General features: G+C 47.1%; 1 protein-coding gene across 1 annotated transcript; it reads left to right on the top strand.

The window, feature by feature from the left end:
• Positions 1 to 1,499: 1,499 nt before the first annotated feature.
• Positions 1,500 to 25,654, top strand: LOC113195649 (interleukin-17 receptor A-like). The gene is given in 14 exon segments (XM_077798834.1): positions 1,500 to 1,701; positions 11,934 to 11,958; positions 12,674 to 12,820; positions 13,593 to 13,705; positions 15,574 to 15,700; positions 18,147 to 18,194; positions 18,304 to 18,467; positions 19,299 to 19,382; positions 19,876 to 19,960; positions 20,894 to 21,023; positions 21,477 to 21,535; positions 22,814 to 22,890; positions 24,161 to 24,327; positions 24,359 to 25,654. Coding segments are annotated over 14 exon segments (2,556 nt in total). The 5' UTR covers positions 1,500 to 1,563; the 3' UTR covers positions 25,551 to 25,654.
• Positions 25,655 to 26,036: the final 382 nt, after the last annotated feature.

Here is a 26,036-nt window from a genome sequence, read left to right as displayed (position 1 = left end):
TAGAAATAAACAAGCGAAAATATTTGGAGGCCACTGAGAATCTGAGCCACTCATTCTGCTAGGTCCTGTTAGGCAGAGGGCGGCTAAGGGCCTGCCAGAAGTGAGGAAAGGGTGAGGAGTGCTTTGGATAGGGAGAAAAGCCACCATCCCAGATCTGGAAGCTCCTATCCAAACAAATGGAAAATACAGAGAAAATTTAAGTGACCAGGCAGAAAGTAAGGATCCAGGCCAGGAGGGAGTGGCAGGAATCTAGCGAAGGAACCCCTGACTCATCTGAGATATCCTAGAGGGACCGAGAGAAGATCCAAAGGGCACACTTTGTATAGAGTGGATATTGAAAAAGGGACACTAATTCCAGATGGGCCGTGATTTAGGATGGTTCGACTTATGGTTTATGATTTTTCAACCTTACGGTGGTGCAAAAAATTATCTGCATTCACTAGAAACCGTACTTTGAATTTGGAATTTTGATCATTCCCAGGCTAGTCATAGGCAGTCGGAAACTGGGGTATGCTGGGCAGCCAGCAGAGCACCTCTCAATCAACCACCTGCCCTCGAAGGCGAACAGCTACAATAATAGGCTAGGGGTATTAAATGCATTTTGCTTAGGATATTTTCAACTTACAGTGGATTTACTGGGATCAATTTCATCGTCGCTCAAGGAACATCTGCACATGTAATTTAGCTGCGGACAGTCCTTCAGCAGAGATGGAATAAACCTCTTAGGCAATACGCACAATTGGGTGCTATGGAAACACTGATTGGAGACAGGATGCCTACCTCAAGGAACGCAATCTCCCAGAGTTCCCACCAGCAGGCTGGGAAATGACTGCTCTAAACTCCTTCCCCAGCCTGGAGCTGTCTCTCGCTCCCCTGAAAAGGGGCTTGGGGAAGGAAATCTGAGAGACTGCAGAACGAGTGAGAAAGTAATACTGAGAGGTGGAGTTTAGAATGAAAAGGAATAGGGGCTATTAAAACCAACTTCCCCCTGTCTCAAAAGATAAAAAGGGATGAGGATGTGGCTCAGTGGTTAAACGTCCCTGGGTTCAATCTCCAGTACCAAAAAAAAAAAAGAGGAAAAAGGAAAAGAAAAGAAAATCGAGTTCCTTGAATCCGGAGTTGGGGGCTGGACGCCAAGGAACTAAGTAAGTAGAGAAAGAAGTGTGGATAAGGGCGAGAGCAGAAAGCAAGGAGGAGGATTAAAATCTAATTTGACGGCTTGATGATGAGGACAGAGACTGAGTTTGGGAGTGAATGAAGGCAGGAGAACAAGTGACCGCTCGCCCTGCGGAATTGAGGCTGCAGATGAGGCGGCGGAGGGGAGGCGGAGCAGGAGAGTTCGGAGGCCAAGCGACTGGGACCCTGTGGAAAGTTGGGCCAAAAGAGGGGCCGCCCCCGCCCAAGCCCCGCCCCTTCAGCGAGGCCCGCCCCTCCCCAGCGCGGGTTGAAAGCCGGAAGCTGGCTAAGGACCCCGTACTCTGCTTCACAGTACTAAAAGATTCAGGGCGTTTCCGTGTGCTCCCCCAGACCTGGGCCTCGAGACCTCGCCACCGTGACTCGGCCATGGGGGCTCTGCCCCGCTGGCCGCCCGCGGTTCTGGGACTCCCCGTGGGGCTGCTTCTCCTGTGTGTGAGCGCTCTGGCCCCGGTTCGCGCCTCCTTGCGGCTGTTGGACCACCCGGCACCGGTCTGTTCGCAACAGGTGAGACCCCGAAGCGCGCTAGAGACGCGGACTCGGCGAGAATACTGCGGGGGCGAGGGCAGGCAGGGGCTAGCGGCCCGAAACTACCGCCAGGGGTAGGAAGACATGAAATCTGCGTTGGGGGGTCTCACTGGGATACTGGGCGTGGACAAAAAGATCGCGGTGCTCTCGGAGTGGTGGGAGTTGCGGTATAGACGCGGGGGAAGTGGGAGTTGGATGGAAAAAGATTGCCCAGCGCGTGTTGCACAATCCAACCCGCCGTCGTGAGCTGGAGGAGGGAGCAGCGAAGACTCCGCCCGGGCCAAAGTTTGGGGAAGGAGACCGAGGCGCGCGGCCGGGTCCGGGAGGCTGGCAGGACTGGTTGGAACCCGGCTGCGGTAAAGGGGACTTGTCAGGGGCCAACATGAGCATGGACTGGACTCTATGCGGTGCGCTCTACACATATCCTCCTTCTCTACCGGTGGCACAGCGTGACCCCGGGGGCTGGAGGTGGCGCTTGAAAGCTTCCCCTTTAGCTGGTGCACTAAAGCCTCCTAGGAGCCGGGAGTAGAGGACAAGGACTGACCTCAACTCCGCTTCTAGGGGACTTGGCAAGTAGAGCATCCCTGGTGAGCAGGGATGGCTTACAGGACTACAGGAGCACCAGCAGAGAAACGCGGCATGACCATCTGCGGAGGAGCAGAGCCTTGAGTTTTTTGTGTGTGTGTGGGGGGGGTTTTTTTTTGTTTTTGTTTTTGTTTTTTGTTTGTTTTGTTTTGTTTTTGAGATGAGGCCTCGCTGTGTTGCCCAGGCTGGCTTTGAACTCCTGGACTCCAGCAATCCTCTTGCCTCAGCCTCCTACGTGACTGGAACCTCAGGGGCGCACTATGCAGATGATTCTTAAGACACTGTTCTTCCCACTACTACCTCTGCCACCAACACTCAGATCTGGGAACAGGGTGGGCACACTGTGGGATATAGACAGATATGTGATTGTCAAGAAGGATTCCCACACACACATCTGCAGGAATTGACATACCCACCCATCAGGTAGTTGCCTTGCAATGCAACTTTGACCTTTAAGAAAAAAAGGAAACAGCAAAACAGATGCCCCCCCCCCTCCTCAAAATACACTTCCTTTTTCCCCTCCATGCTCTTTCCTCCCTGTTCTGGTTTCTCAGCTACTGACCCCCCCCCCCAACCGTCCCCCTCGTGCCCTTTACTGCACCACCATTCACCCCAGGGAATAATAGTCAGTGTCTGAGTCAGAGGATGTGAAACAAAGGGATATTTCTCTTTAATATTGTAGAAGATTTACCAAAAGAGGGTGGAGAATGCCTGTTTTACAGAAAAAAAAAAAGTTTTAAATGTAACCAATGTTGGGAAATGTCCTTTTGATTTCTACTGTTGGCCAAAACAGTAGACTCAAAAGTTCATCGGGTCCTTCCTGCAGATTGTGTCCCAACATGGAGGATTTGGTGTTCCTTTGTAGATGGCCATTTGTCAGGTACCTGCCAAATACAAAGTACTGTGCTAGGAACTGAACCTGTAAAGAAACACTCCTGGGCCTGACGCAGTGGCACACGCCTGTAATCCTAGCCATGTGGAAGGCTGAGGCAGGAGTTTAAAGCCAGCCTCAGCAATGGCAAGGCACTGAGCAACTCAGAGAGATGCTGTTCTAAATAAAATACAAAAATAGGGTTGGGGATGTGGCTCAGTGGTGGAGTGCCCCTGAGTCCGATCCCCAGCACCCACTCCCATAGAAAGAAACACACCTGTGTCCAGGGCTTAAAATCATCTAGGAGGAATGTTACTGTCTTAGAAGGCAGCCTATAGCAAGCACATTTTGCACAACTGTAAGCATACCAAAGACCAGAGAAAGGAAAAAAATCACTTCCAGATGGGCTAGTCCTTTTTTTTTTTTTTAATATTTATTTTTTAGTTCTCGGCGGCAGACACAACATCTTTGTTGGTATGTGGTGCTGAGGATCGAACCCGGGCCACACGCGTGGCAGGCGACGCTACCGCTTGAGCCACATCCCCAGCCCCAGGGCTAGTCCTTTTGAAAAGACATTTTGGCATCCCTGAGGGCTGGTGGGAACCTCTAAGAGGATGATTGGAGCATTCCAGGTGATAAAAGGGCCAGAGCCAAGGTCCTTAGGTAAAGAGTGTGGCTGGAGTGGAGGGTCTGTGGAGCAGGAAAGTGTGAAAGGAAGTTCGAACAGAGATAGGGATGTGATATGGGCTGGGCTAAAAGGTTTTTTTTATTTATTTATTTTATGTGGTGCTGAGGATTGAACTCAGGGCCTCACACATGCAAAGCAAGCACTCTACTGCTGAGACACAACCCTAGCGCCCCCCCCCCCAGCCTTTTTAAAGATAAGCTCTCACTGAGTTGCTTAGGGCCTCACTAAATTGCTGAGACTAGCTTTGAACTCACAATCCTCCTGCCTCAGCCTCCTAAGCCCCTGGGCATTACAGACATGCCCACCTGCCTGGCACTAAAAGGGTTTTAGTTGTTGTTTTGTTTTGCATTAGTGATCAAACCCAAGGCCTTGCCTGATTCCAGAGAAGACTGGAGAGAAATGCTCATGGCCAAATTTGTCCATTTTCTTCCTTCCTCTTCCCCTCTACCTGCTCCTGGCTCACAGACAACTCATCTCCCTAGACAGCTTCCCTGTCTGCTGACTAGTCATTTTAGAAGAAGCCTCAGGTGGTCACAGTGGCACACATCCAGCTGCTCTAGAGGCAGAGGCAGGAGGGTTGAGGCCAACCTGGGCAAAGTTCTGAAAAAGTCTTAGAATTTTAAAAAAGGGCTGGGAGAGTAACTCGGCTGTAGAGTGCTTAAAGCCTTGGGTTTCATTCCCACTACTACACAAAAGGAAAAACAAAAAAACACACCCTTAAAATTTCTGCCCCTCCCCTGAAGTTTTAGTAGATATAGCGTGATATAGTGATGGGAGAGAAAGCCACAAACCTGAATTTACATCCCAACATCACTTATAGTTTCTGTAACCTTGAGCAATTTAGGCTGGATCTGGGTTCCCTCATTTCCACAATGTAAGGAGTGGGTGACCACCTCAAAGTGAGCCACATCATTTTCCAGAATATGAATGCCCAACAAAACCCCGGTTGGACTTTGTCCTAGATGACTCCATCCTAAAATGGGAAGGAGACTTCTGCATGCCTTTTCTTCTCCTAGCTCAACTGCAAGCACAGGATGTGGGGACTTGACAAATATGCGTTGAGTGAAAGAACAAAAGAATGAACCCAAGGAAGGAGTTATTAGCTTTGCTTGAAAAGCAGCCATAAACTGAGACCAGCCCCAGCACTGGTTCTGTCTGCCTGGATTTAGCACCTCAAAACCCTGATGACTGATTTCCCCCACAGAAACCAGTCCTAGAGACACCATAAGTAATTGCATTTCTCTCTTTGGCTGGCCATCCCCCTGCCTGGGCTTTCTTGCAGGTTTCCCAAGACTGTCAGACTGAGGAAAGCCCATAAGCAAAGACAGTGACAACTTGGAGTTGGTCAGTATGAACGTTAAACTCAGTTTCTTTTTTTTTTTTTTTTTAAAGAGAGAGTGAGAGAGGAGAGAGAGAGAGAGAGAGAGAGAGAGAGAGAGAGAGAGAGAGGGGAGAGAGAGAGAATTTTTTTAATATTTATTTTTTAGTTCTCGGCGGACACAACATCTTTGTTGGTATGTGGTGCTGAGGATTGAACCCAGGCCGCACGCATGCCAGGCGAGCACACTACCGCTTGAGCCACATCCCCAGCCCTAAACTCAGTTTCATAGACAGGATATACATTTCGTTAACAAGGTCTTTTATCCTGAACACTTGTGGTTTTCACTTGTGGTGATAGAATGACTGTTTGGTTTAACCCTTTTATCCTCTGGTTGCCAAAAGCCACTTTCAGTTCTACTGCTCTTCCAGACTGTAAAAAGTTGTGTTCTGTGGACACGCTTACATAGTGTAGACACTGGAGCAGGCAGGGCTGGGGACACTGTATGTGGTAAAACCAGCAATTAGCAAGTCCTGATTACCATGCCTGACTTCTCACCCTGGCTGCTTGCTGCTCTTGCCAGACTAATCTCCCATCAGGAGACAGTGACATCAGTTAGCATCCAGCAAACAGTAGCCTGCAACTTAGAGTAAAAAGACCTGGGCCGGATCCAATCAAGCTTCCCCTATCACCGGTGCCAGTCACCCCAGTGTTAGGAGCCAGTGTCCTCATAAAAAGAGTGATCCTTGCCTCATAGGTTATAGGAGAGCTTTCACATGCCACATCACTCACAGATGAAAGCACCAGGCTGGGCACACTGTGGCATTGCACCAATGTTCACCTGGAGCTTGGTACCAGGAACTGTGTTGGCACACATGCTTTCTTCCAGTACTCATGACAACCTTTGAGATTGGCAGTGCTAACCTGCTTTAGAGAGGTCAGTTACTCTTTTCCAGGCCAACCATCAAGTGCTTGTGGAGCTGAGCAGGACCCTGTGTACAATTTCAAAACCCACTTTTCTGTATCAGGCACCCAGTAATGTTCATTGAATGCCCAGAGTTAGTGCAATCTTTCATTTCTTCTTTTTAGTCTTCCCACTGTGGCTAGGTCTTCTCGTTTTTCTTCTTCCTTTTTTTTTTTTAATATGCTATGGATTGAACTCAGGGCCTATAGAGCACACTAGGCAAGTGCTCTACCACTGAGCTATAACCCTAACCCCAAGATAAGTTTGAAGTAAAGAAATTTGGCCAGGCACAGTGGCACATGCCTGTAATCCCAACAACTCAGGAGGCTGAGGCAGGAGGATCTCAAGTTCAAATCCAGTCTCAGCAATTTAGCAAGGCCATGTCTCAAAATAAAAAATAAAATGGGCTGGGGATATAGCTCAGTGGTTAAGTGCCCCTAGGCTCAAGCTCTGATACAAAAAGAAAAATTAAGGGTAAGGAATTTGTTAGAACAAGATCTTAGTATCCAAAAATAATCCTTAGTACTAATTTTATGTTATTAAAAATGTTATATTAATATAAATTCTGTGTTGAAATTCTAAGGGAAAATATTTACTATTTCTTTCCCTAAATTAATGTTTTTATCTCCCCCCCCCCCCGGGATTGAAACCAGGGCACTTTACCACTGAGCTGCATCCCCAACCCTTTTTGTTATCTTATTATTTTTGTTTTATTTTGAGACAGGGTCTCACTAAGTTGCTCACACTGGCCTCTAACTTCAATCCTGTCTCATCCTCCCAAGTCACAGGTGTGTACTACTGGGCCCAGTTGTTTACCTCATTTTTCAATCTTTTTTCTTTTTTAACAACATTGTTTAAAATTTATTTTTAGTTGTAGTTGGACAAAATACCTTTATTCTGTTTATTTTTATTTTTTTATGTGATGCTGAAGATCGAACCCAGGGCCTCGCACATATGCTAGGCAAGTGCTCTACTGCTGAGCCACAACCCCAGCCCCAACAACTTTTCTTTTAATGAATTAATTTCAGATGAGGTGTTGCTAATTGTCCAGGCTGACCTTGAACTTGTGATCCTCCTGCTCACCCTTCCCAGTGCCTGTGATTACAGTCATGTGCCACCATGTTGGATTCATTTTTCAACCTTTTTATCTGTTTAAAGCAACATCATAGATAAACTTCTTTTAAAAACGGTACTAAGATGTTTAAATCAAAAACTGCAAATCCCTGCCTCACATCTAACCAGCTCCCCAAGGGCAATTGCTTAAAATTCCTTACTTATTTCTTCTAACGTTCGTCTCCATATTCCTAAATGTACTATGTTATTCATTCTTAATTTGTCAATTATAGATATTATCTATTTTCGTAGATGAAAATTACATTACCCTCTTCCCTCCACTTCTCTTTGCCATTTTATATTATATCACAGTTTAGTTAAATTGGTGTTTATTAAACAAGTAAGCAATCTTCTCTGCATAGCAGGTTTGTGTCCTTTTGATTATATTTCTTTTTTGATACAGTTTATTTCCACCTATTCCTCTGAGATGATCATTGCTTTAATTTTTCACTTGTATAATTTTCCATGTAACTAGTCTTGGTTTTTTCCATCAGATTTTTCTCATTGTATTTTCCTTCCAACCATCAAATATTCCATCAATTCCATTTTCCCTTCCCCCAGAGAACTCTCTCAGAGCCCTCTGTCCACCAGCCCCGACCTGAACTGATTCCTCTGTGAACCTATAACATAGCTCTGATAGCAGACATCCATCATGGTCAAATCTGCCAACTCCTGAATCCTGTGTCTTCCTGCTTGGGATTATTCACACATCTCCTGGAGCATATGCTCCTGCAATTTCCTAAGTTTATGAGGGACAGATATAAATATATAATAAACTATGTACATATGTATGTATATATATATATATATTTTTTTTAGTCTTTCCTGAAAATATCTTTATTCTGCTCTCACCTCTTTTTGATAGTTTGGCTGGATATAAGTAGTCTAAGTTAAGAATTATTTTCCTTCAGCATATTGAAGACATAGCTTTATTGCCTTCAAGCAAACAATACAGATGCTAACAAAGCCAATGCCATTGCGTTTCCTGCTCTTTCTAAGATATTTCACCTGTTTTTTTTTTCTGGAAACTTTTAAAACTCCTTTTTTATTATGGTATTATAGTGTTTTGTGGTATTTGGGCCTTAGTCTGTATCTTTTTTCTCCATTTGCTATATAGGTCATTGAATGGAGCTTTTTAATTTGGCAACATGAGTTCTTCAGCTCTAGAATGTCGTCTTCTTTCTTTTTTCTTAATGATTTCTTCCCATTTATTTATTTTTTAGTTGTTGACAGACCTTTATTTGATTAATGTATTTATATGCAGTGCTGAGAATCGAACATAGTGCCTCACACATATTAGGCAAGCACCCTACCACTGAGCCACAACCCCAGCCCCCCCACACATACACTTTTATTCATTCACTTTTTCATAATCCAGCTAATTGTATCTTATGTTCCCTGAGTTAATTCTCTAATGTTCGTGTTTCTTCTAGTTTTGTTTGTATTTGTTCTTGTTTCAGAGAAATTTCCTTGATTTTTACAGCCCAACCCTTTGGTCTTTATTCTTTCTATTTTTTAGTTGTTGATGGACTTTTACTTCATTTATTTGTTTTCATTTGGGGTGCTGAGAATCAAACCCAGTGCCTCACACATGCTAGGCAAGCACTCAACCACTGAGCCACAATCCCAGCCCTGGTTTTTATTGTTGAAGTTCGTTTTTAGTCTCTGCTTACTTTCTCACAATATCCTGTCCTTGTCTTATGAATGAAATGTCGCCTCTTCTCTCTTTGGAGCTATAATGGTTTTATTTGTTTTAATTTTATTCTGTTTGAAGCATTGTCTTATTTCCTCCAGGAGCATTATTTAAAATTTTGTTTTGATCTATTTTTATATAGGAAACCCATCTCAATTATTGGATACTCCTTGACTGTCTCCCTGAGAATATTTTAAGGAGGATATTAGCTCAGTGGTAGAAGAAAGCTCCTGGATTCAAATCCCAGTACTACCAAAAAAAAAAAAAATCCCATTATAATTTTCATATGGTTTGAGAAGAAGTTAGAATATGTACATAGTTCATGCACTGTGACCTTTAAAGGAATTTTGTAGCTGCATTTTGCCTATATGCAAGTTTTTCTGTTTTGATTAAATCTTTTCCACCTCAAATTTCTTCTCTTTCTCTTTATCCCTTTTACCCTCAATAACCAGTGTGTTAACAGCTGATATCGATTTTTCCATGTTTTTCTATGTTCATATAATCATGCTCAACCATATGTAAATATATTAGGAGGCTTTTTCATCATTTATTTCTATAGAAAATGGGATTAAAGTACAAAAAGTTCTTTGCGACATATTTTCCTCACTCAACAACACAGCTATCTCTCTCGGTTATAGATATCTGTTTAACTAATTCTCCTTAATATTTGCACAATATTCCCTAGGAGATAGATCTATTCAAACAGTTCCATTTCAATGGATATTTAGATTTAAACTAGATCTTCCTTTATTCAGCCATTCTTCATTAATGAACATTCTGTACCACAGGAAAAAAAAAGGAAAAGTCACCCTTTTTTAAAAAACTAGTGTAAACTTAATTCTCAAACTTGATAAAATCTTATACAGAAGAAGAAAGCTATGGGCCAGTTTCACTTATGAATATAGTTAGAGGAAATTCTAAATAATGTATTAGCAAATTTAATATAGCAGAATAACAAAGAATAATATACCATAATCTGGTATAATTTATGCTAGGAGTACAAAGCTTGATCCATCATAGCAAATCATCAGTATAATCCATTATATCAGTAATTTGAAGGAGAAACTGTATGAAGCTATGTTCATAAATGCTAGAGAGTATTTGGTAAGCTTCTGGGATGCTAGCTGAGGATGAAGCTCAGTTGGTAGCATGCTTGCCTCGCATGCACAAGGCCCTGGGTTCAATCCCCACACCAAAGCAGGGAAAAGATTCAGGGATGCTCTTAAGAAAAGCTACAGGCGTAATAGTAATAGAAGGGAAATACTGGGGCTGAGATTGTGGCTCAGTGGTAGAGTGCTCATCTAGCACATATGAGGCCTTGGGTTCGATCCTCAGCATCACATAAAAATAAATAAACAAAATTTAAAAATAGAAGGGAAATACTTATACATAGCAATAACTATCGAAAAGCAAGACCAAACAGTAGCTCAGTATGGTGACATACCAAGCTATTTTCATCATTCTCAGGACTAGAGGAGGACACCCACCAGCACCATTGTCAGTCAGCTGTTTTCAGACCTTCCCACTTCCTCTTGGTCATCATGGGCATCATTTGGCCATGGTTTTTAAGAAGCTGCCAGTGGATAAAATGGAATTAATTCCAAATGGAGTATCCATCTGCCTTTTCTAGAGGAGCTCCCCATATGAAGATGAATGAACCAGTTTCTTATCCTCCAAGCCTCCATCCTAGGAGTTTCAAGTGGGAGGACAAAGGACAGGGTCCTGGGAGTTAATCTTACCATTCAGGAAGAAGCAGGCATTTGTCAGAGGGAGAGCAGAGGCAGCACGCTGGCCTCTGCTGAATTTGAGCAGCACCTCAAAGGCTGTGATGCAAGCCCAGGACCAGCAGCTGGGAATTGATACTAGAAGCTGCACAGAGTGCAGGGTCTAGACCCCAAGAGCATGTGCACTGGTGTCCTAAAGAAGAGCACAACAGAGTCAGTCGGGAATGTGTCCAGACTGATCCCTTGTCCACTTCATGTATGAGCCCCCGGGGCTCATCTGCTCCCTCCCAGTCCTCAGCCCTGCTCTCTGCTCCTTCTTAAGAGAAGCAGGTGACAACCCAAGTAACAAAGAATAATAAAGAATAATACACCCTAATCTGGTATGATTTATTCTAGGAGTACAAAGTTTGATCCATTATAGCAAATCTTGCCCACATACCAAACTACTCTGTTGGTTTTAAATGTGTGCTTTTGATCTGCTTCAGCACAGCATGAGTTTGGTCCATGTGAGCAGCTAGGAGAACTCAAAGTACCTGAGCCTGGGTTCCAGGGTCTTCCCTTCTGCACAGCTAAAACTGAACACGTAGAAGTCACCCCTCAGAAGAATGGTTTTATTCACTGAGCTCTCCTTCAGGCCCTAAGTTGGATCCCAAACCCCCAACATTTCTAGAAAGTGTATAGGGACTTGGGTGGATTTCCCATAACTGATCTGCTTCAGGACTCATGATTTGGCTCTCATCCCTCCCACCTCTTAACCTTTGGTTATCCAGACCAAAGGTTGGAAGCCTCAAGAGATCTGGGGACCTTTTCACTAGGGTGCCCCAAGACAAACCTCTCAGTGTCTTTTTTTTTTTAATATTTACTCTTAAGCTTTAGGTGGATACAATATCTTTATTTTACATTTGTGTGGTGCTGAGGATCGAACTGATGCCTTGTGCATGGTAGGCGAGCGCTCTACCACTGAACCACAACCCCAGCCCCTCTCAGTGTCTTTTAAAATTGTAAAGTTCCCAGCTTCTAACAGTTACTTATAAAATCTCCACTTCCATTTTGCCATCTATCATGCCCCTTCCCCTTGGTTGGTCAGGATGAAAGAAGGGTGGGAAAAGACCTCCCAGAGAGATCCCCAAATGTGGAAAGGGAGAGCTGTGTAAGTTTTATCCCCACAAATGAGCTTGGGAAGGTGTCTGGAGTCCAGCAGTGCATGGGTTAAGTTCTTTCTCAGCTATAATTACTACCTTCTTTCTTTCCACAGGAGCTAGACTGCAGAGTCAAGAACAGTAAGTCCTCTTTTTTTTTATTCTTCTTGTTGCTTTGTTAATACTGTGATTGGCTTGTGCTGATTTCTGATAGCATATCTGCAGCCCCTCTACAAGTTCAGGCTGTAGTAATCCCAAACGTGTCCCAGGTGTAGGCACCTGTGCTTCGGATGGAGAACATTTACATGCAGAAGTCGGGCAGTGTCATTTAGATTTTGAAAGTATTCTCTCATGTGCTGCCCTAGTGTACCTTTAAGACAATTTGATCTGCCACGGCTCTTACTGTAAAGTGAGACATCTGTGGTGTTGGTTGTTTTGTTTTTTGGTGCTGGGCATGGAACCCAGGGCCTCACATAAGCTGGACAAGCCCTCTACCACTGAGCCACATCCCCAGCTGCTTGGCTTGGTTTCATTCAAGGGTGAGGCACATACTTCTTGTGTCTGTGCTGATTAGGGACCCGACATGTAAAAATCAGCTCTTACCACTGCCGATGATCCATTTCCAACCCCTGCTTCTATTCAAAACTCATCTCCCTAAATTGCCCTTTAGACACAGAGCTTTGTGGTTACCCCAGACCAGCCTTAGAAAAGAGCAATCGGACAGTGGAGCTGAGGACCCCAGGAGGGTCACAAGCTGGAAGGTCACAGGCCCCAAATCTTTCAGGAACTAGCTCTCTGGGCCTCCTGGGGATAGGAAGGGTGCCATCTCTGATTGTTGCTTCTCCCTGGCTACCAGGTACCTGCCTGGATGACAGCTGGATCCACCCTCGGAACCTGACTCCCTCCTCCCCAAAACACATTGAGATCCAGCTGCACCTTGCCAGAACCCAGCACGGAGACCTGGTCCCTGTGGTGCACATTGAATGGACACTGCAGACAGATGGTGAGTGGGCATGTCATCCAGGCCCTGGGGTTCCACCACCTCCAAGTGAATCCACAGCTAGACATCGCTTCCTATTCAGACTCAGAATTAGGCTCTGGTCCTATGCTCAGACATGAAGGCTGCAGTTCAGTGCTGGAAGGATCCATCAATCGTTCTGCCAATACCTTTTCAGTGTTTCAGAGGCGAGCCCACAGCAAAATCCTGTCATCACACTATCCTTCATGGAAGACCTAAAATTTTTATTACCCTGGGCAAGTTGTTAATCTTATGAAAAATTCCAGATATTTACTGGAAAAATAGTAGCACATTTGCCAGCACTTTTTCCCTTAACTTAGGAGCCAACACTTATTAAAACATCCCCTAAACCTGTTCAGAGTTAGAGTCTGATTACAGATTTGGGAAGACTGGGGGCTAAATAGAGCCAGCCCTGGTGAACAGGTCTGGGGTTGGTTCCCTCTGAGTCCCCAGCCCACAGGCTCTGCTCTTTCTCTGCAAGAATGGCAGGGATGGCTGCTGTGAGACGCAAGTTTGCACAGCCCCTGCTGCTGGTCTGGTGTAAAGTGCCACTTTTCCTCACCTAGCTGGGTGGCAGCTGTCTGAAAGGCGGTAGGCTGAGGCAGAGAGTGAGCTGCAAGGAACAGGAAGTGGGGGGTTAGGCGAGATGGGCAGGTTTTCCTTTAGGAGTGAGCAAGCCTAGCAGATAGGGAAGTGGCACACCCAGTGGTTTATGCAGCTGCATCTGTTTGTCTCCTCTCCTCCCTCTGACCTCTAGCCAGCATCCTGTTCCTTGAGGGTGTAGAGCTGTCTGTCCTGCAGCTGAACACCAATGAACGTCTGTGTGTTGAGCTTGAGTTTCTGTCCCAACTGAGCCATCACCGCAAGCGGGTAAGAAGACAGCTCCTGAGTGGATTGTGTTCTTCTGATGACACCAGTGTGACTTGTCCCCATATTGGACCCTAACTTAGAATAATAAGAAGGTGCTGGAGGGTCTAAGGAATTCAAGATGGCTGCTCCCAGAGAACGTAGTGTCTGCTGTGAGCCATAGGTTGGGGGGTGGGGGGGCACAGCCTAATATTCCCTCCCTTGCTTTTTCCTCACATTTTACCTACCTATTCATTCTCCTCCTCTGCACCCTATCCCTCACCCCAATATGCTGGGAATTAAACTCAAGGCCTCCTGCAAAATGCTCTGCCACTGAACTACCCCAGGCCCTTTGCTATTCATTCTTAAGGAAATTGAATTGGAAGACCACTTCCACAGCTCTACCTCCTGGGTCTATAACTTGAATTGATCCAGGGCCTGCCTCCAAGAGGGAATAACTCCCCAGGCCAAAGACCTGCTATGGGTGGGGTGTGGGTGTGAGTCTTAACAGTTGGGTCTGGTTTTGCTTTTCACAGCTCTAGGATAAAATGTTGGTCTTATGTAGTTAGTAGAAAGCAGCGGCTCCCAAAGCTGTTCCCTGGACCACCAGCAACCCTTGGGAACTTGTTAGAAATGCGTGTTCTCTGGCCCCATCCCAGACTTCCTGAACAAAAATCTCTGAGGGTGGGGCCCAGCAGTTGGTGTTTAAGGACCCTCTGTATAACCTGATATAGGTGCTAGTTTGAAAAACCACTGGTTTAAATCTGCAGATGATTTCTTTAAAACAAATTAGATCTGCCAAAGACATAAGCACCGAAGGCAGAGCCCCCCTCAATGTTAAGTGAGGACCCCAAACTTGGCTGCTATGTGGAGGGCGAGGACCTGGTGCCTTGATCTACTTAGAAGCAAAGGACCCCCCAGCCCCCTCCACCAGGTCATTAGAATGGGGTTGGAGCCCTTGCAGTGACACACTCCTGTAGTCCCTGCTACTCTGGAGGCGGAGGTGGAGCATCACCTAGGCCGGGAGTGTGGGGGCAGCCTGGACAATGCAGCAAGGCCCTATCTCTCAAAATTTTTATTTATTTATTTTTTTTTAAATATTTATTTTTTAGTTCTCGGCAGACACAACATCTTTTGTTGGTATGTGGTACTGAGGATCGAACCCGGGCCGCATGCATGCCAGGCAAGTGCGCTACCGCTTGAGCCACATCCCCAGTCCCTCTCAAAATTTTTAAAAAAAGGAGTTGGATTCTATATCTGTACTATCTGGAAGGTAGCTCAGTACAGACACATCTCACTGCAGACCCAGGGTGAGAGGGACCTCTAGCTCTCCCTCTGCTCTTACGCGCTTCATAACATTCTCCACAGAGACCCCCCACTATGCCTTGTAAGAGGAAGAGTCAGTGAACAGTATGTAGCTGCCTCTTGTGTTCCAGGTCCAATAGCCTCAAGCCCTCCAGCTCAGGTCACTTACGCCCACTGTTCGGGAATTCCAGAGAGCTCATGGGAGGGGAGGACTGCTCCCACTGTCCAGCAGATGTTCTGCAGGGGCTTTTGTTTTGTTTTGTTTGGGTGCCAGGGGTGGAACCCAGAGCCTTGTGCTTGCTGAGCTCTGAGCTCTTGCTAAGCCACACCCCAGCCTCTGCCCTCCTCCTCTGCATTTGACAATGCTCTCTACTGATGAGGCCAGCCAAGGTTTTTTAAAACAGGCAGGAAAGACCAGAGAAAAACAGAGGAAGATATTGTGCCTCCAGTTTCAGATTCTGCTGTGGTAGTTGTTTTATTCCTACTTCTGACTGGTTTGGGGGGAAGGTAGGGGTGGGATCCTGTGGGCCCAGATGGACGACAGGTGTGTGTGACCCCCCCAACCTCCCCTCCTCCCTTCTCTTCAGTGGCGTTTTGCCTTCAGCCACTTTGTGGTAGAACCCGGCCAGGAGTACGAGGTGACTGTTCACCACCTGCCCAAGCCCATCCCTGACGGGGACCCAAACCACCTGTCCAAGAAGCTCCTTGTGCCAGGTAAGAGCCTCCTCCTAAGCCATTTCCTCCATCATTCAACTCTGGGATGAGAAGCTGGCAGCAGGGGCAGACAGCAGCCTCCCTGCTGCACTCAACCACGGCTTATTGCCAGCATGTGGTACCCACAGAAAGAATAGGCGCCCGGGTCTGGGAGCTCCTCAGTGTGAGGCTCAGCCTCCACCCCTTGAAGGCAGCTCCTTCTTAATTGGCCAACACTGGATATGGGCCCAGGATCCCAGGAGTGTGATGGGAATAAGAGTCCTTCCCTCTATCCAGAGAACTAGCTCGGGCCTAGAAAATGTCAGGAAGATAAGACACACTGGGAAGATCGGTAGCTCCTGCTCTCAGCCTAGTTCCAGTCACATTCTTCATTCCCGCCCCCCCACACACCCTGTCTGTCCCACACCCATCTCCATTATCCCACTTTCTTCTCTCCCCTCACTAACCCATCCTGCCTGGGATCCTGCCAAGTCTATCTTCTAAAGCATCCTGGACACCTTCTATCTATGTCACCTTCTATACCTCTGTCCTCCCCTGAATCTCAGCCATTTCCTACATTTCTTGTTCAAAGCCAGGTACATCTAGAACCTCAGCCCACTGGGGACAAGGTCTGAGTCTTCCACACTTCTGTACTGTCCAGAACCTCATAAATCTCCTTGTTTATGTAGCTGGTTAGGAAATGCTTGCTGGTTTTTTTTTTTTTTAAAGAGAGAGTGAGAGAGGAGAGAGAGAGAGAGAATTTTTAATATTTATTTTTTAGTTCTCGGGGGACACAACATCTTTGTTGGTATGTGGTGCTGAGGATCGAACCTGGCCGCACGCATGCCAGGCGAGCGCGCTACCGCTTCAGCCACATCCCCAGCCCCTGCTTGCTGGTTTTTGATGCTGAGGATCTCAGCCAGGGCCTTGCATGCTAGGCAAGCACAGCCCACAGCACTCCACCCCAAGCCCAGGAAATGCTTAAGGATGGTGATGACCTTCTTCTTATACACACACACACACACACACATATACACACACACACCAATGAATCAATAAGATTCATTGTTCTCTGACGTGTTATTACATTTTCTAGGTTTGCTTTTAGTGGGCACTTCTACAGCAGTGTCATCTCCAGAGGGCAGGACTTTGTTTTACTCACTATGGTGTGTCTAGTGCCCAATGCCCAGGACAGCACAAGTCTCAATAGGTCTTTGTTGAATGAGTAAATCTCCCCACCCCCTCTCCTGTTCCTAAAGTAGACTGACTCATCCTGTCCCTCTAAGGTAGTTCAAACTTGCCACGTGTCTTTTTAAACCAAAGTAAAAGATGATAATCAAGGAGATTGGAGAATACGGATGCTTTAGTCAGCTTTTTTGCCACTCTGACTAAAAGACCTGACAAAAACAATGTAGAGGAGGAAAAGTTTATTTGGGGGCTCACAGTTTAAGAGATTCCATCCATAGATGGATGACTGCATTCCTCATGGCCCAAGGTAAGGCAGGACATCATGGCAAAGAGTACGACAAAGGAAAGTAGCTAGACACATGGTACCCAGGAAGCAGAGAGAGGTCTCCTCATGACAAAATATAAACCACAAAGGTATACCCCCAGTGCCCCACTCCTCTAGCCACACCCTGATTTTGGTTCCCATCCCGTTAATCCTTATGGGGAGGAGGGGATTGATTCACTGATTGGGTTAAGGCTTTCATAGCCCAACAGTTTACCTCTAAATCTTCTTGCATTGTCTCACACATGACTTTTAGGGGACACCTCATATCTAAACCATAATAAGGGACCAAGAATATCACTCTTGGGGACTGGGGTTGTGGCTCAGAGGTAGAGCACTCGCCTAGCATGCATGAGGCACTGGGTTCAGCACCACATAAAAATAAAACAAAGGTATTGTGTCTACCTACAACTAAAAAATAAATGTAAAAAAACATTTATTTTTTAGTTGTAGGTAGACACAACAGTGGTCCTCAGTGTGATCTATGGACCAGCAGCATCAACAGATCATCTGGGAACTTGTTAGAAATGCAGATTCTCAGCACCAACACAGATCTGCTGGGTGAGGAACTAGTGATGACGATGTCCACAAAAGCTTGAGAATCTTCTGTGGGGACCAAAGTACTTCTCAGTCTGTAAAAAGGCAGAGGCATCTGTGGGCCAGGAAGCTCCGGGTGGGGAGAGAAGGAACTGGAAGGAGCAAGACTGTGGCTACCCAGAGTGAGCTCAGGAGGCATATACTAGAATCAGGAAGATTCTCTGAGAGAGAAGGGCTGAGATGGACAGGTCACTGCCGACCTTTGGCCAGTGGCAGCAGTCCGGTCCTGGAGCTTGCTATAAAGGGACCGTCTTTGAACAGTCTTCCCAAGGAACATGATTGTGGCTGCTGTTGCCCAGAGTCTGGAAGAGCAGACTTCCTAAGGCAGAGGCTTAATTGTTTCTCTTTCTGGGTCGGCAGATTGTGAGGACTCCAGGATGAAGATAGCCACGCCATGTGTGAGCTCAGGTAACTGGCTGGCCTGGGAGAACTGTACCCAACGCGGACACATGCACGTGCACACACGTGGGCGTGCACACCCCTTCTCACTCCCAGCACACATCTGTGCCCCTGACAGGCAGCCTGTGGGACCCCAACATCACCGTGGAAACCCTGGAGGCCCACCAGCTGCGGGTGAGCTTCACGCTGTGGAACGAATCCTCCCATTACCAGATCCTGCTCAGCAGTTTTCCACACATGGAGGACCACAGCTGCTTCGAGCACATACAGCGGATACCTGTGGTAATGGTCACCCCTCTGACATAGCTCCAGAGCCCAACACTGCCGAGTCAGGAGTGGCCTGGGCGCCCAGCAAGCTGTAGAGTTGGTCTTTCTTTCCATCTTTTGGCTGATGAAATAGAGTCAATTCTGCCCTGCCCACCACCCGCTGTCCTTTTTGTTCTTCCTCCCCCCATTCTCCTCTTATTCTCTATTTTGCTGTTTTTATTCTACTTGATTCCAAAAAGGATTTATATGTGTGTACACACACACTGGGGATTAAACCCAGAGGCATTTCACCACTGAGCCACATCCCCAGCCCTTTTTAATTTTGAGACAGGGTCTTGCTAAGTTGCTTAGGTCCTTGCTAAGTTGTTGAGGTTGGCCCTGAACTTGAAGTCCTCCTGCTTCCTGTGTTGCTGGGACTACCTCAGTGGCTGGGTATGAGCCACTGAGCCTGACTCCAAAAAGGATTGAAGATTAAAAAAGAAGAAGAAATGTGGGGATTAAGACAAAGGGGTCCTACAGACAAGAAGTAAGATGAAGCCAGGTTAGTGCAAAAAAGATGTGCTGTGTGGTCTGTCTCCCTGCTGGGTGTGAACACAGATCTGTCCTAGAGTCCCCAGCAGCCACGCAGGGGGGAAATACCAGTCACTACTGTCTTTATCAGTTGACAGCAAACCACTCGCCCTGCAGAATGGTCGATTTTTCTGGAACAGAAATCTGAAAAGCGTTTCCCCCTCTGGCCTTTCTGAGAAGTGCACTTGGTCCATGAGGGTGATGTCCCCAAGCTTCTTGGGGGTGTGATGCAGCAAGTTCTTATCCAACTGGCCTTTTTTGTCCTCCTCTCTGCAGCCCAAACAAGAGGAATTCCACCAGCGAGCCAACCTCACTCTCCCGCTGCACAGCTCTAACTGGTGCTGTCGACACCGAGTACAGGTGGGTGGCGTGATGCACACAGGTGTGGGAGAGTGTGCACAGGTGGGCCTTCCTGCCAGGGGGCGAGGTAAGCAAGGGCAGCTGTGGGCCTGTGCTGTATCGGGCCCCAGCACCGCTCTGTCACCAGCCTGCCTTTCAGCTGCCCTGTTCTTCCAACCCCACCTGGGCAGGGGACCTTTGACCCATTGCACAGATAGGAGATCTGGTTCAGCAGCCCCTGGAAAGATCCTTGGGCTTCTTGATGGGGTGTTTTAACGTTGCGTAGGCTAGACTCAAAGTCCTGGGCTCAGATGATCCTCCTGCCTCAGACTCCTGAGTAGCTGGGGCTACACACAAGCGCCAACACGCCCAGCTCAACAGCCACGTGGAGATCTGGCCTGGCCACCCAGGGTCCATTACTTGCAAATGGCCCCTGCTGTTGAGAAAGCGTGGGGATGGGTGTATGTTGCCACCTCTCAGAGGCCCTCTTACAGTTCTTCCTCTTCTCTCCCAGGTCCAGCCCTTCTTCAACAGCTGCCTTAATGACTGCCTTAGACACACCGTGACCATTCCCTGCCCAGACCTTCCAGAGCCTTCAGGTAGGAGGGACACCTCTGCCCTGGGTTGTGTCTGTCTGGGGTGAGGTTGGGTGAAGGTCATGCCCTGGAGCTGAGTCCTGACCTGGTCCTAGGTGTGGCGGAGAGGTGGGGAGGGTGACTTAATTTGAGGACACTCTCCTGAGCTGCACTCCCCACAGCCCTTCATAAGCCGTGTGGCCTTGGGCAGAGTTTGTGGCTTCCTTGCCCTTAGCTTCCTGGACTGAAGATGGGGTTGTTACTAGCACACAGTTACAGTTAGGCACCAGTAACATGGAAGTGCTTTACTTCTTACAAACTGCTAGTCACAGTGTGGTGAAGTTGAGACTCCCCACCCCAGGCTCAGATGAGGAAACTGAGGCAGAGATGTTAAATAGCTTGTTCCAGATCACATGCTAAGGTGGTGGAGAGCCCCAGCTTCCTACCTGAGCCAGTTGCCTACTTCTCCTTCAGAAGTCATGGGTCCCCAACTCCCACAAGGCCATCGCCACATGCCAACAGCAGACATGGCACAGGCTGGAAGAGACCCGGCCTCCCAGGAGGGAGGTGAGGCCCCTCTTCTTAGACCAACAACTGAGGGTGCTTCGTGTAGGTGGCTGCATTACTTTTGACCCATATCCAAAGTATTGGACATAGGGTTAGGGTTAGGCCCTCCGTGGACATCAGTGATTTTGTAATCACTGCTAATAATTAAGAACACTCTTTTCTCTTTTTTCTTTTGTTCTAATTGCAGTCACAATTGCAGGTAAGCTCAGACCCCTTCCCACATTCCCCAGGGGTCAGAGGGATTCCTGACTGAGCCTTGTACCCAGCCAGGCAGACAAGGCTGACCCTGAGACTCAGTGTGTCCTGGTGCAGGCCAGAGAGGACAGAGCCAGGGACTGGGGAATGGCGCTGGGACCCTTGCTGTCACTCATGCTGTTCTGCTCACCACAGAGTATATACCCCTGTGGGTGCTTGGCTTCATCTTCCTGGTGGGCTTCATCATGCTGGTGGGCTCCGTCTTCCTGAAGACCAAATGCACAACTTGGAGGCAACATGGTAAGTGCCAGAGGCTCTGGGGCTGGTGGGGGCTTCCCCTTTGATGCTAACTTCTCCCTGTGTCCTTCCTTCTCCTTCCGGCATCAGCCTTACCCCTAGACCTTCTCTGTAAGTCTGTGCTCACAGGGTGCCCTGCAATCCAGCTCTGTGATCTCAATCTCAGTGACTATAGTTGCCTCTCTTAAACTACCGTGGTCAGGAACCTAGAATGAGGTGTCTGGCTGAACCTGGACGCAAAGACCAGCTTCACCACTCTCTGGGAAGATCACTTGACTCTCTGTGCCTCAGGTTCCTCTTTTGTAAAATGACAATGATAATGATACCCACATCGTCAGGCTACTAAAAGGATTAAGTGGAATAACGCACACAAATTCTTAGCTCAGAACCTGGCACATGATATTTACTTAAGAGCTATTAGCCAGTTATATCATTATTAAAAATAGTATTATTGAAAAATCAATGGGTTTGAAGAAACTAGAGAAAATTCCCCTGCATCAGGATTGATCCACCAGGCAGATGGAACAGCAGAACGACCCCATCCTGTGGCCCTCAGACTTGTGTGTACATGGTCAGGGAGAATAACACAGCATGGCAGCATGTCTCAGTCTCTGGACCCTGAACCCACAGCTGCAAACCCTGCTGTACTCACCAGCTTTGCAGTTATAGGCAAGTTACTTAACAAATTTTTGGTTCCATTTTCTTTTCTATAGAATGATATAGTAATGCCTCTCTCAGGGCTCTGTTGGGATTAAATGAGATACCAAGAAAGGTACCTGCTGGTGGGCATCAGTACATAGCAGTTCCTTCTCCCTCTGCACTCCTCTGCTGGTCAAATGCTAGTCAAGGAGAGCATGTGGCATAGGTTAGGAGACTCAGTTTTCCCCTGCCCCACTGTGACTCTAGGCTGTTTCTTCTGTCATCTGGGAAGTTGTTTCACACTTGTGAGGCAAGCTCCCTACCACTGAGCTACACCCCAGCCCCTTGGTTTGATTTTAATTCAAAGAGGAGACACATACTTCAAGTGTCTGAACTATACCACCAGCTGCTATGGCATTTGTGACTTTCCTGAATTGCCATCTATCCCAGGAAAATCCTCAGTAGTTATCAGAGTGTCTTCTGGTAGTTCTGATATGAATCCCCAAGAGTGAGGATTAAAATTAAAGTCTAAATTTCTAGCTTGGGAACAGAAGTGTAGCTCAATGGTAGAGTGCTTTCCTAGCTATGCAAGGCTAGGAAAAACAAACAAACAAACAAACAAACTCTGATAGATGCATGGTTACATCAGATGTATGCCGTGGTTCCTGAGTCCCTTCAAGAGACCCACATTTTGGACCTACCTTCCACCACTCCACATAGAGGGCTTTTCGGGCCACCCAAAAAGAAAGTTCTGGTATACCATGTTTTCAATCAGACAAGGAAAGGATGTTGAATCTATTGCATTATGTGAAAAAAAAAGGTCCTTCCTTGAGCAGACACCTCTATTCCATAGCCAAGTCTTTGTGCCCCTTTTTCCAATTAAAATGTTTAAAGGATCAACTTAAAGGCAGATAGGATGGTGAGAGAGAGACACCAAGCTGATTTTTTTCAGGCATCCCAAACAAGCAACATTTGGCTTATCCCCAATGGCTTATCCTCAACGGCCTAAGAAATGGTGGCATTTATTAGGCTAGGGAGTCAAGCTCGGCACTGGGTCCAGGTCCCTCACAGACTGGCCAGCAGGGGCTCCACCTGGAGTCTGGGTGTGGGGATCAAGCAAGTGGCCTTGCTTCTCTTGTCTTCCCTAGATGTCCCTGCTGATGAACTGACCCTCCCAACCCCTCATCCCCGGGAAAGTCTGGCGCATCCGAGGAGCCCACCATCCACGCTCCGTGACCGTGGTCCTAGAGGTCACCGTCTCTACTAGCTCCCCTAGCCCACTGGACCCTCCTGGCTCACCCAACTCACCACCTGGCCCACCACTTCAAATATTCAGCTTAATTTTGCTGGACATACTATTTTTGGTTCACATCCATTTTCTTCCAGAGCTTGGTATGTATTACTTCAGGACCTCCTAGCTTTTAGGATCAATGTCCCTGACCTTGGATGAAAAATAAGCCAAGATCCAGATTGGTTTACCTCTAAATGGTACATTGGTTTACCTCTAAATTGGTTTACCTCTAAATTTATATCTAAATGCCACCTGCACCTCAGGGCATTATTTTCCAGGATATGCAAAAAAAAAAAAAAATCAAGAAATGTAACACCAAAAAACAAAAAAATGCCATCAAGAAATGGACAAAGGAACTAAACAGACACTTCACAATGACCTGTGAAATATGAATGATCAACAAATATATTAAAAAGTGTTCAACATCTCTAGAAATTAGAGAAATGCAAATTAAAATGGAAGTGATTTCATCCCACTCCAGTCAGAATGGCCATTATCAAGAATACAAGCAACAATAAATGTTGACAAGGATGTGGAAGAAAAAGGATACACTCATACATTGTTGATGGGACTGCAAATTAGTACAATCACCCTGGAAAGTGGTATAGAGATTCCTCAAAAACTAGAAATGGAACCACCGTATAACCCAGCTATCCCAATCCTCGGTATATATTTCAATGGATTTAAAATAAGCACACTACAGTGTTGTAGCCATTTCAATATTTATAGCAGCACAATTCACAATAGCTAAGCTATAGAACCAACCTAGGTGCACTTCAACAGAAGAATGGATAAAGACATTTTGGCCTATATACACAAATGAAATATTACTCAGCCATAAAGAATGGCATTATGACATTTGCCAGTTAACAGATGGATCTGGAGACTATCATGCTAAGTGAAATAAGCCAATTCCTAAAAACCACAGGTCAAATGTTTTCACTAATATGTGGAAGCTAAACCACAATAAAGGGGTGGGGGAAGATGAGAAGTTCAGTAGATTAGACAAAGGGGAAATGAAGGAAAAGGAGTGGGGATAGGAATAGGAAAAACAGAATGTATCTAACATAATTTTCCTATATATACATATGAAAATATCTAAGGAATCCCACCATTATGCCCATCCACAAGAATGAGGTCCTAATTAGAATAAGATATTCCATGCTTATATAATTTTATCAAAATGGAGTCTACTGTCATGTATAACTGAAAAGAACCAATAAAAAAAAGCTGAGAAAACAAATTAACAAAGTTCTCTGTTTCTGATCAGCCCCTGTGGTGCTGAAATGTCCCTCAACCTCCTGGAAAAACAGGTCATCTCAGAAGTAGGGGTCAGGACCTTGGTGGGCAACCAGAAGCAGGAAGTGGTAAACAACTCCCAGTCATCATCCTGCCTGCCATGGTGATGCATGCTGATAATCCCAGCTACTCAGGAGGCTGAGGGAGGATGAACCCACCACCCCGCCCACTGGGGACCTTTTCACAGCAGCCATGAACATGATCCTGCCAGACTTCAAGAAGCCAGCCTGCTTTGGCACCTACATCATCTGCTACTTCACTGGCATCAGCAGTGAGAGCGACGTCCCTGACCTCTTCCACATCACCTCCAGGTACCCCCTTATGGACAAGCTAGAGGAGGTCTACTTCCGGATCCAGGACCTGGAGATGTTTGAACCTGGCCGGATGCACCGCCTCCAGGAGCTCACAGGGGACAACTACCTGCAGAGCCCCAGTGGCCGGCAGCTCAAGGAGGCCGTGGAGAAGTTCCGGGAGTGGCAGACCCAGTGCCCTGACTGGTTTGAACGTGAGAACCTTTGCTCCGCGGATGACCAGAACCTCCCGTCCCTGGACGAAGAAGTGTTTGAGGAGCCACTGCAGCCGCCGGGGAGCGGGATGGTCAGGCAGAAGCCCCTGGTGCGGGAACCTGCCTCCAAGGGCTGCCTGAGGGTAGATTTATGTGTGGGTGAGGAAGGAAGGGGGATGTCCAGGGTGGCACCCCAATTGCAGCCCCAGGGGGAGGCCATCCAAACTGTGGTGCTCCCCAGAGAGCAGGTCCCTGCTGCTTGTGCCGTGGAGCTGGTTCCTCTTTCTGACAGCAGCGTGGCCAGCCGGCTGACCTGGGTGGAGGAGGGCGAGGCCTGCCCCCTGCTGGAGGATCGTGGCCTCCAGAGAAAGAGCCTCCTCTTCCTCCCCGGGGACCCTGAGGACTCGCCTCTCTGCAGCACTCCAGTGGCGTCACCTGGCCACCTCCCCGATGGCGTGAGGGAGCAGCTGGGGGGCTTGATGCTCTCACTTCTGCAGCAGAGTCTGAAGAGCCAGGCCCAGGGTGCATGGGAAGACCCTGCCCTTGTCCTCAAGGACCCCTCCATACCCTGTGAGGAGGAGCAGCGGCAGTCCGTGCAGTCGGACCAGGGCTACATCTCCAGGAGCTCCCCACAGCCCCCTGATGGGCTTGGGGAAATGGAGGAGGAGGAGGAAGAACAGGACCTAGGGAAGTCAGCTGAGCAGCTGTCTCCTGAGCTTCTGCAGGACCTGAGGAGCCTCCAGCAGCAGCTTTTCTTCCAAGATCTCCAAAAGAACTCTGGCTGGGACAGTGTGGAGTCAGAGAGGCCGGCTACAGAATAGCAGGCCGCTTCCTAGGGCCTCCCTGGTCCTGACCCTCCATAGGGTATTCATGTGCATGTGGGTGTACATGTGTGTGTGTGTGTGTGTGTGTGTGTGTGTGTGAGAGAGAGAGAGAGAGAGAGAGAGAGAAGCATCTGCTTTTTTTTTAAGAGAGAGAGAGAATTTTTAATATTTATTTTTTAGTTTTCGGCGGACACAACATCTTTGTTTGTATGTGGTGCTGAGGATGGAACCCCAGGCCGCACGCATGCCAAGTGAGCGCGCTACCGCTTGAGCCACATCCCCAGCCCAAGCATGTGCTTTTAAAATGTAGATGTCTTATCAGGCATGGTGGCATGTCCCTATGGTCCTAGTTACTTGGGAGGCTGAGATGGGAGGATTAGTTGAGCCTAGAAATTCAGGACCAACCTGTGTGACAGCAAGATCCTGTCTCAAAAATAAATTAAGGAAAATAAAACATACACATTCTGATTCTGATCCCAGTAC

This window comes from Urocitellus parryii, chromosome 5 (genome assembly GCF_045843805.1).
Source record: "Urocitellus parryii isolate mUroPar1 chromosome 5, mUroPar1.hap1, whole genome shotgun sequence".
Taxonomy (NCBI): Eukaryota; Metazoa; Chordata; class Mammalia; order Rodentia; family Sciuridae; genus Urocitellus; species Urocitellus parryii.
The sequence above is the reverse complement of the archived record's forward strand: the minus strand, read 5'-3'. Positions and strand labels throughout refer to the sequence as shown.